Source organism: Musa acuminata, chromosome BXJ2-1, assembly GCF_036884655.1.
Source record: "Musa acuminata AAA Group cultivar baxijiao chromosome BXJ2-1, Cavendish_Baxijiao_AAA, whole genome shotgun sequence".
NCBI lineage: Eukaryota > Viridiplantae > Streptophyta > Magnoliopsida > Zingiberales > Musaceae > Musa > Musa acuminata.
In genome coordinates this window covers 13,850,304-13,861,434 of record NC_088338.1, presented here as the reverse complement: position 1 = coordinate 13,861,434, position 11,131 = coordinate 13,850,304, and the positions used below count along the sequence as shown (strand labels likewise).

The 11,131-nt window shown below is 45.2% G+C and overlaps 1 protein-coding gene across 1 annotated transcript; it reads right to left on the bottom strand.

The window, feature by feature from the left end:
* Positions 1-9,777: 9,777 nt before the first annotated feature.
* On the bottom strand, positions 9,778-10,931 carry LOC103998791 (uncharacterized). Its single transcript, XM_009420377.3, has one exon. The coding sequence runs from the start codon at positions 10,348-10,350 to the stop codon at positions 9,976-9,978; it is 375 nt and encodes a 124-aa protein (XP_009418652.1). The 5' UTR covers positions 10,351-10,931; the 3' UTR covers positions 9,778-9,975.
* Positions 10,932-11,131: the final 200 nt, after the last annotated feature.

Here is an 11,131-nt window from a genome sequence, read left to right as displayed (position 1 = left end):
TGATCAAAAAACTTATAGGGGTATGATAGGAAGTTTACTTTACCTCACTGCAACAAGACCAGACATCATGTTCAGTGTAGGACTTTGTACTAGATTTCAATCAAACCCTAAGATATCTCATCTCAAAGCAGTTAAAAGAATACTCAGATACCTTAATGGTACCACAAATCTAGGATTATGGTACCCAAAATCCGAGAATCTTGAGTTAATTGCTTATGCTGATGCGGACTTTGCTGGTTGTAGATTAGATAGAAAAAGCACATCAGGAACATGTCAATTTTTAGGACATGCTCTTGTTTCCTGGTCATCTAAGAAACAAAGCTCGGTTGCTCTATCAACAACCGAAGCTGAATATATTGCAGCAAGTGCATGCTGTGCACAAGTTGTATGGATGAAAAACACTTTAGAAGATTACAAAATTAATCTTAAAGATATTCCCATTAAATGTGATAACACGAGTGCAATATGCTTAACAAAGAATCCTATACAACACTCAAGAACAAAACCTATTGATATCAGACATCACTTTATACGAGATCATGTTGCGAATCATGATATAATCATAGAGTTCATTGATACTAAACATCAACTAGCTGATATCTTTACAAAACCTCTAAGTGAAGAACAATTTGATTTCATTCGAAGAGAATTAGGAATGTTGATGTGTCCGAATACTTAAACTAGTTAATATTATTTTTCGGACTATATTGAATGATCAAATCACTTGATTGCCATGTTTCCATCTGCAACAAAATCTTGTCCGAATGCATCTTATTTATTCGAATGCTATACACCAGATTTTCTCGTACACTTTCATGAAAAATAAGTTTCTGAAATAAATTTGATGAAGTGATTCATGTGTATGTATGTCATCCTGCAAAATCTTTACATAGACAATGGATTATAACAAAAAGGGGAAGAAGTATTTAAAGCAATCTATGTAAAATTCCTCTATAAGCTTGCTATTATTATTTTCCTGGTATCATAATTATTATGCTTTTTGTTGATGACAAAGGGGGAGATATATGAATTGATAAACACTGCCATGATTAGAAATACTATGAGTGATGCTATAAACACACTGCTATGATTATGCCATCCTTGCATCACCAAGAGATATATGAACATGTGCTAAAGTTTGCATTATGCCTTTAGTTGATATCTTATCATGTGAAGAAAATGCAAAACTTGCTAGAATATTTCAAATGTGTGCATCATGTAATAGTGCTTCACAGCTTTATATGATAATGTTCAAACTACATGATGAATAGTTACAAACACAATCATACAAACTTGATGATGTATGTCAAGCCTTGACATCATCCTTGAAGAGATACATCATGATGAGTATCATGATGGGAGTATTGATAAGTTTAACTGATCTAACTTATCAATACGTCACTTGAATTCTTAGGTCTTGAATTCAAGGTTGACTTATCTCAACTATGGCATATAGACAGGGGGAGTTAAGGATAACTCCATTATCAATTGATTGTCATCATCAAAAAGGGGGAGATTGTTGAATCTCGGATTTTGATGATGAAGTCAATTGTCATTTGTTGTCTAATCTATGTGTTGAGATAAGTGTGTAGGATTAACTACGATGAAAGTTAGACAAGCAGCAGGAGTAACGCCGGAGTCAAGTTCATGATCACGTTGGAAGTTCGAGAGTTCGACGGAAGTTCGGACGGTCGTCGGAGGTTCTGCGAGAACAGATCCGAGAAGTCCAGAAGCTTGCCAAGCGAAGCTCGTCGGAACTTGCCAAGTGGATCGTCGCAAAGTCCAGGAGTTTGCCGGAAGTCCGCAGGAGCATCACCGAGGGTTCATCGGATGATCGACGGAAGTTCGCCGGAAACTCGTCGGAAGGAGCGATTGACGCACCGAAGCAAAGCTGCAGAAATTGTCTTAGATCTAATCGTAGTTAGCATGTTGATTAAATTGAAAAATGGGAGGTGATCCCATTAGCTTAATCTTGGGGCAATTGGGCCCCTGAAAGACTGAAATTGGGCCGAATGGAGCTAACCATTCGGACCCTGATTGCACCAGGAGGTGCAACCGCCTAGGCCAGGAGGTGGCACCGCCTGGGCTAAGCCTCCCAGCGAGACTGGGCGGTGCAACCTCCCCAGCCGGGAGGTGGCACCGCCTGAGCTCAGTCTTCGAGCAAGACTGGGCGGTGCAACCTCCCTGATAGAGAGGTGGCACCGCCTGAGCTCAGTCTTCGAGCTCTGCCAGGCGGTGCAACCTCTCCAGTCAAGAGGTGCAACCGCCTGATCCCGGAATTCCGGGATTTGATCGTTTTGAGCTCCAAATTTGAATTGGGTTGGGGCCTATAAATACCCCACCCATTCAGCACTGAAAAGATACAGACCTACACCGAAATCTTGATCTTTTCTGTGATTCTAAGAGCTCAAAAGTGTTGTAAAGCCTTTAAGTCTCCTCCTTCTGTTCTTCAAGTTTTTGAGTTGTAAAGTGAGGAGAGAAAGGTCTGTAAAGGTTGTCTCCTGAGCCTGTCAAAAGGGGAGAAACTGTAAAAGGGCAGTTGGCCTTCGCCTATTGAAGGAAGGCCTCTAGTTGACATCGGTGACCTCGTCGGTGGAGGAAGCCAAAAGTGGAGTAGGTCAAGACTGACCGAACCACTCTAAATCTCTGGTTTGCGTTTATTTTGAGCACTTTATCATTACTGCAAATCTCCTTCATAACTACTGCTCTCTGCGCTTTTACGAACAAGTTCTAAGTGCTGTTCTTTCCGAATCTGCATTCAGACGCAAATCGGTGTTTTCGTACATTACAGTTTACGTTTACGTTTTAATTCTGCAAAACTGTCTTCTACGCCTTCACGAACAAGTTTTTAAGTGCTGATCTGTCCGAATCTGCTTTCAGACGTAAACCAGCGTTTTCGTACGATATTTACATCGCAGTTTACGTTTACGCCTTGATTCTGCAAAACTGTCTTCTGCGCTTTTATGAGTTTCTAAAGTTCAGATCCCTTTGAAACTGCGTCTAGACGTAAAATTGCGTTTAGACGTAAAACTGCTCAAACTGTGTAAAGACGTTTTAGACGTAAACTGAGTTTAGACGTAAATCTGCGTTTAGACGTAAAACTGCGTTTAGACGTAAATCTGCGTTTAGATGTAAAACTGCTTTTAGACGTAAATCTGAGTTTAGACGTAAATCTGCGTTTAGACGTAAAACTGCGTTTAGACGTAAATCTGCGTTTAGACGTAAAACTGCGTTTAGACGTAAATCTGCGTTTAGACGTAAATTGCGCTTAGACGCAATCTGCGCTTAGACGCAAACTGTGTTTAGACGCAAACTGCGCTTAGACGCAATCTGCGCTTAGACGCAAACTGCACTTAGATACAAACTGAGAATTAGCTTTTGCATCATAATAGTTTTTATTGAACGAACGCAGCTTTTGGTTTTAATCGCTGTAAGATTTTCGCTGCACTAATTCACCCCCCCCCCCCCCCCTCTTAGTGCTCTCGATCCTAACATTAATAACTAGTCAAAATTGCGCGCGGCCACAACCTCTACCCATGGGCGAGCGCTGCTAGTGTGGTCATTACCTACGGGTGGTTACCGCCTATGTGATTATCGCCTGGGCGCAGCCTTTGCCCATGCGAGATTGTTGCTTAGACGCGGCCTTTGCCCGCGCGTGGCCACCGCTATGCAGTCGTCGCGTGTGCGTACGATTACCGCGATGCACGTCCAGCCCGGTGCACGACCTATAGTCATCGTCAACGTGGCTGCTGGGATGCATGGTCAATTGCAGCGTACGACTCGTTGCTTGGTGACCGCTGTTACTATTGCGGTGCGCATGAGCTGCCCGGCGCAACCGCTGCCACCAACAGATCTGCCGTAGTAGATGTACGCAGCAAGGTTGCTATAACTACCATCGACAGCGGTGCAACAACGAAGTTGCATAGCGATCGGCTTTGCGATCATCAAAGATCGCGTTACAAAGAATTTAACATCGCCTGCAAATAAGCGATAAAGACAAAATAGATAAGTATTTATATCGATAAAATATGCAGAACATTTAAGCATCGTAAATAAAAATAACAAATATAACGTATTTGATCTCAAAAACCTAGGCTATGATACTAATTATAAGCATAAAATCTGTGATATGCTATATGTAATACAGAAATACATTTATGTCAGGATTAAAATCAAATAATATTAGATCGAATTTACGATGCATACCTTTCGATGCCATCTGAAAAAGATCTCTGTGTGATCTGCAATGGCACTGTCCCTCCTAATCCAAATATTACGATGACGTCAATCTGCGAAGAGAACTAGACACTCCTCTCTTCCTATCTTTTCACATGACCACTATTATTGATGGTTTAGGGAGATTGAGAGAGAAATCGTAATCTCTCAACTGCATCATTTATAACATGCATCATTTAGTCTCATAGAGGTCATGTTTATTTATAAGTGAGAGCAGAGGTTCTATGATAAGTTATTAGAAGATATCCTCCCATCAAAGATATCCCCTAAGAAATCTTATAAAGAATCCTACTATAATATAGACTTTTTTTTCTATTAACTAATATCTATCATCAAAATTCTATTATATATCGTATCCTATTATAAACGATCATATAATCTATGTGAAAGAAGGGGAACTGTTCATGCTCTCAACTTGCATGCCTATGTGAGTGATTTTATTTCCGAGAAGATTAAGAACCACACCTGTCTGCAAAGTAATAAACGTATTGATTGATTTCGTTTCTAGAATCTTCGTCACATCATCATCTTTCACAATTATAACAGCATTTTGAGCATGAATTGATGCAGCAAGAAACATCGAGTTATTAGGCATTCCATTATCATTTACAGGGAATAATGCAAAGCGGAGACGTTCGAAGGATAAAAGAAAGCGGTTAAAACTTCTTACAACGACATCATCAACAAACCTCGATGCGTCGCCACTGGTAGAAGTACTGGTCGTAGCTTGCCGTCGAGTTATACCGACTCCCATACGGCTTATAGACACGGGTAGACTTACTCCAGGATTACCCTCGACAACACAAACACACCAAGAGCTACATCTCCTTCCTCCGTCTCTGCTCCGGTCGCGGCGAGAGCTACAACAATTAAGTCATCTCCTTCTTCCTCCATCTCTTCTCTAGCCCTGCTTTCCTCCGCCGCGGCTGCTGATGGGTTCCGTCGCAGCGTAGAGATCAGCGATCGGACGGTACCGCTGCGTCCGCCGCCAGGGGCCCGTCCCTTCCTCTTCCTCGGCCTCCAATAAGAACCCCCCGTGCTGTGGCCGTTTATTGACGGATCGAGGGGAGGAGGAGGAGGTTTCGGCGCTGCTCCCGCTGAGCTGCACGAGCTGCTCCGCGGCCGCCAACTCGGTGGTGGTGAAGAAGAGATCGGGCAGCGGCGGCAACAGGAGGCGACTGGATCGGGTAAGGGTTTCCATCGCGTTCCTCTCCGCTCTCCGTTGGATTCTTTGTGGTGGTGGTGTTGCGGTAGCGTGTGTTATATAAGTCGTGGGATTCAAAGGCCGGAAAGGAACCGACTCAGGCAACGGGGAGTGGTGTGGGGGTTACGGCGTCTCAGGGATCCTGTTGACGGCCGTGATGATGGCAACAGCCGTTGCAATCGACACCTTTGTCCCCACAAGAGTCGTGTAGGTATTAATGTTTCCTATGGGCGGTCAGCCGAGATGCGCGTCCAAAGCCGGGTTTGATAGCTGTTGGGCCGGATGGCGTGGCAACGAACAGATACAAGCCACTGGGCACAATCTGTTGCTAAGGGCCCAACGTGTCCTGAAGGCGTCATGTAATATTTTAAATATCAAATAATATTTGATATTTTTTAAATTATATTTGATTTTGATATTGTATTGTAAATACTATGATATTACCTTAGAGTAGTATTCTGAAAGTACCTGATGACATTCTTTAAAATCATAAGATCACCACTACATGATAGAAATTCTAATTCTCATATCTTCTTCCCTTCTCTTAATTTTCACATCGTCCACTCCTCTCACTTGATGATATATTTTTATAAATAAAATTATATTTTATTTATTTTTAAATATTATTTTCTATTTTATTTGTATGATTATATTTTTATTTATTATATATTTGGATCACACGGATTTTTTTGTAATATTACATACATTTATTAATTAATTAATTTAAATGAACAATATGTATTCATTTTAGAATAAATATTAAAATTCTTAGAAGGGTAAATTTATCATAATGAACTTTTTGACTCAAGTGTTTTTTAAATATATATACAAATATAAATATGTACCCAAACACACCCATAAGTATGTGTCCTGGATTTCATTGCAAACTGGACTCATAAGACCAATTCATTTGCTAAATTATGTATATATTGAATTTAAATCTTTTTTTTCATCAAATTGGCTATAGATAAAGAGCACCCGCCCGTGAATTTTGTACAAATCCATACCCAACCTGTGAATCTAATTTTTCTGCCTATGTCCCTTGTGAACTTAATCATAGTGTTCCAATCCGATTAAAGTTGATCGGATAGATCCGGATACTCAGCTCCGTCTTCTATTTAAGGTGGTTAAGAAGGATCGCATGCCGTCCTGCTTGCTATGGTGGGTGATGGCGTTTTATTTTGAATCGTGGTCGTTTTATGTATTAAAGCCGATTACGAACTACTCGACCACGGTTTGGCTGTTCTCCACTCGAGAAAACCTATTGGCGTGTAGTTTCCGAAACAGACATAAGGAGTCAATACATGAACTTGAGGATTGTGGATGTACGCCGCTATTAATTTGCCCTGGGCAAATCTTGAACTGGCCATCATTTCCGACCATGCCAAGTCCAATCAATTTGTCTCTGTACAGCTCTGCTGAGATGGACTAGATCTCAGCACATTAAAAAGGGTGGGGGGGGTGGGGAGGGGGGGGGGGGTTTTGAATCAGCTGGCCTGAATGTTTATTCTGTTTCTAAAAGCAAAAGCAAAGGTAGGTGTTGAGGGTGAAACAGTTTTTGTTTTCAGACACCTAAAACTGTTTCCTGAAAGCAGTGATCGTCAGTATCACGCCACCGGAAACGGTTCGTCCTCGTCCACCCTTTCTTCTTCCTCGGCTTCTTGGCCGCTGCCGTTCGTGCTTGGGTGAGATGAAGTGAGCTTTCTTTTGTATTAAGCAAGGACATTAACAAGCACACATGGGGAAGGTGCAGAACAAGTTACAGGAAGAATCATACATCTAGCCAAGTGCATGCATGCATGGCCTAATGCCGCAGGGAGAAGGGCGGACGAATCAGAGCGCCACCGCGTCTCATGATCTAAATCTACTCAGGTAGCTAACTAGGAACGATTACAAGTCCATCTCCTCCTCTTTTACCGTCGCTGCAGGCAATTGTTCCGCTTTCCGCCGCCATCCATCTGTTCCGTGGCGGCGTAGAGATCGGCGACGAGGCGGTACCGCCACTTCGTCCTCCGCCGTCTACCCATCTCCTCCACCTCGTCTTCCATCTCCGCCGCGGACGGGGTCTTCCGCTTAGTGCCGACGGATCCAAGGGAGGAGGAGGAGGAGGAGGGCGACGAGGTCAGGTTCCCGCTGAGCTGGACGAGCTGCTCCGCGGCGGCTAGCTCGGCCGGGGTGAAGCGATGGCCGAGGAAGGAAGAAAGAGGAGATGCGAGATTGGCTTCGACTAGCGCGTTCATCACCATGTCGCTCGGACGCGGCTTTCTTCTCTGCGCTCGAGGGGGGTGGGAGGTCGGACAATGGTTTCGTTCCCCGCCTTTTTCGTGGAAGTACTTATAAAGCGTTAATGGAAATCCGACTGGGCTTAGGAAACGGAAACCGACTCGGAATCGGATGGATTACTTCCATGACGCGTCGTGTTTCCGGTGTCCCGCGGGTGAGCGTAACGCCGAGCCATTTTCATTTTCTATTTCCGACTCGGAATAAGATAACTTTCATGATGTGTCGTGTTTCCGGTGTCCCGCGGGTGACCGTCAGGCCACACAATTTTCTATTTTGGTAAATCTAGTATAAAATAAACCTAATGTATGAAACAACAGAACTTTCTCTTTGGTAAATCTAATATGAAATAATTTTATATGAAAGAAATGAAAAACCATGAACTCAAAATTTTAAAAGTGAATTGAAGAACAACAGAACTTTTTGTTTGGTAAGACCATCGCGATCTGTCGTGCGCGAGCCCAAAGGTTGTAGCATTTGATTGGATTCGAGCCAAACTAATATTATCCAAAGATTCGTTCGAAATGACATATAGGAAACGGAGAAGGTCAACCGCGTGAGGTTTCCGAGTCATGGAGAAAGGAGTCGTGAACTCACGCTCGATCCGATTCCATCCCATTCGTCAACTTGGTGCACTCGAGTCTGTCGAGTAAGGTTAGACCGAGCAACTCAAACCGTAATGTTATTGTGGTTGGTTTGTTTACATGACAATGCTTTACGGATCATGTAAAAGCTTTACACACTACTTTTGTCTAAACCCCAAGCCGTAATCGGCTCCCACGAAAAGTAGTCCTATGGTGCGGAAATCCTAGGGCATGGAGTTAGCTATCCTTCGTCCGCCTCTTGTTGTCGCGATCCCGGCCATGGAGGGGCCGCGTGGACGCGTAGAGGAGGGCGATCGGGCGGTACCGCCGCGTCCTCTGCCAGGGACCCGTCTCCTCCTCCTCCTTCTCCGGGAAGATCTTTATCTCGGGGGGCTGCCGTTTCGCGTTCCCGGACCCGGGAGACGAGGAAGAGGAAGACGAGGCACGGTCCTCCGCCGCGGCGGCGGAGAAGGAGGCGCTGCTGCCGCTGAGCTGGACGAGCAGCTCCGCTGCGGCGACGTCGGTGGCAGAGGAGGGCGGGTATACCGGGGCCAGGTGGAGGGTTCCTTCCATGGCTCCCGGCTTCCTTGCGACGGGGGGTTTCGCGTGCCGTCTGTTTTATTGGATCAAACGGGTTTCCATCCTTTTTTATTTTTTCTATGGTCGGGGAATAATTCGCTCGGCGTTGGTAATAGCGAACCGACTTAGATCCGGTGTGGTGTCCCGCGGGTGGACTTAAGCGAGGAGAAAAGTGGGATGAGAGTTGTCAGCCGTGAGGTTTCCATCGGAGGGACGTCTTCTTCTTCATCCGTTTTCTCTACGGAGAGGCATCCCTTTCCAAAGGACTCGAATACCTATTAGTCTCCCGTGAAATCTACTTGGTGTGACCGACTCTCCGGCTAAACCGACACAGATTTATCCTAACCGGACTTCATTTACGTCGAATTATCGTCCGTCTTAATTTTTAATTTTATTTACGGAAGTTTACTTACAAGTGACATTCCACACAGAGAAAGTCAACCGTGTCGATTCTGGCTGCGTGGCACGTCATAGAGAAAGGGGATGGCCACTAGGAAGGGTACGTCCAAACAGTCGTATCTAAAAATTAGGTAAAGTCATGTTCAACCGTAATCCATCCCATTAACTTCATTTCATCTCTGACGAGGCATATCATGATATATCAATATAGTTAAATGATCGAGGATATTATCATTGTAATATATTATATTTCTTTTACAGAGATTATTCTCTTCTCATCTAGATAATTAAGTCTCGACTTACCAAAACAATCTTTTTTAGGGTTAAGAACACTCAACGTCTAATCCTGATCGTAAGTTCTTAATAACCACTTAAGACTTTCTTCTCTCTCTCTCTCTCTCTCTGCCTCCTTATGGTTAGAGAATAGAACGAAATAAGTTTTCTTCTTTCGGAAGCACAGAGACGTGTGTGTTGACATCCACTGCAAACTGCGTGTGCTCCACGGATCACCAAAGGCTGGTGTTTTTGCCTTCATTCCACAACATGTATTTACATATTAGTCCGTCTCTGATACACATAGCAACCCAATTCAAAGCCGATTAAACCCCAAACTCGCTGGGGGCTGAGACGGCATCAACTCTTCGACGCCCTCTCCTCTATTGCACACCACCGAAAGTAGCGATCATCATGGACTTAATTCTCCTTCATCCTTCTCTTCCTTTCACGCCGCTGCTCGCCGCACCTCTTCACGGCGGGGAGCGTGACCGCGTAGAGGTCGGCGATCGGGCGGTACCGCCGATTCCTCCTCCACGGCCCCGTCTCCTCTTCTTCCTCGTTCTCAGGAAGGATCGTTGTTTCGGGCGGCGGCCGCGCGTTCACGGACCGGGGCGACGACGACGAGGCGCGATCCTCCGCTGTCGCGGCGGCGGAGAAGGAGGCGCTGCTGCCGCTGAGTTGGACGAGCAGCTCCGCTGCGGCGAGCTCGGTGGCGGTGAAGAGGCCGCGGCAGGCGGTGGTGGAGCAGGAGGAGGACGGTCGCGTCGGGTGGAGATCGAGGGTTTCCTCCATGTCGCTCCGCTCTCGGGTGCTTCCTTCCAACGGAGTTTCTCGCGTGCCGCTCTTCCATTGGGGGAAGCGGGGTTATATCGTTTCGCTTCCTACGGTGCGCAATGGTTGAGATGAGCCCCCCCTGGTGTTGTAGTTGGTGATAGGGAACCGACTCGGGGATCGCGGTGCGCTGTCTCGCGAGGGGCCGTAATCTAGCGGACAAGTCAGACGGCAATACTGGCTAGGAGCAACAAGGAGAGCGCCGAGTGTGCATCTGTTGTTGTGCTCGAGGGGATAAGTTATCCGACCAAGAGCGTCGCACGGGAGAACGTTCGAGAACAACAACCGGCCGGGCCGGACCGGACCGGACCGGTCTTTAACAGCTCGGGGTGATGAATCTCTTCTCAGGGTTGAGTCATCCATCGGACCCATTGATGGGGTCCGCCTGTGTGAGGTCCATGAGAGGCCACAGCACCCTCGATCCTCTCCCTGGATTGGGTCGAGGAGCAGAGATGGGAGGAGAGAATAATGATCCGATGATGGCTACAGGTAAAGTCCATTATATCGTACGGTATATATGAAAAGAGACGCACATCGGTGACAGCAAATTTCTGTTTCTTCGGTGTTTGTTTATGAGAATATAAAGAGAAAAAAGACATATCAATACTAATTAAAATGCTTAAAGTTAAGCTATCATTAGTGTTTGTGTTCACGGAGGAGGAGGACGAGGAGCTGATGCTTCAGGTGTTGCGGTGCTCCTGCGGAAGGCCTTGATAGCCGCTGACTTCAACACGTACTCGTG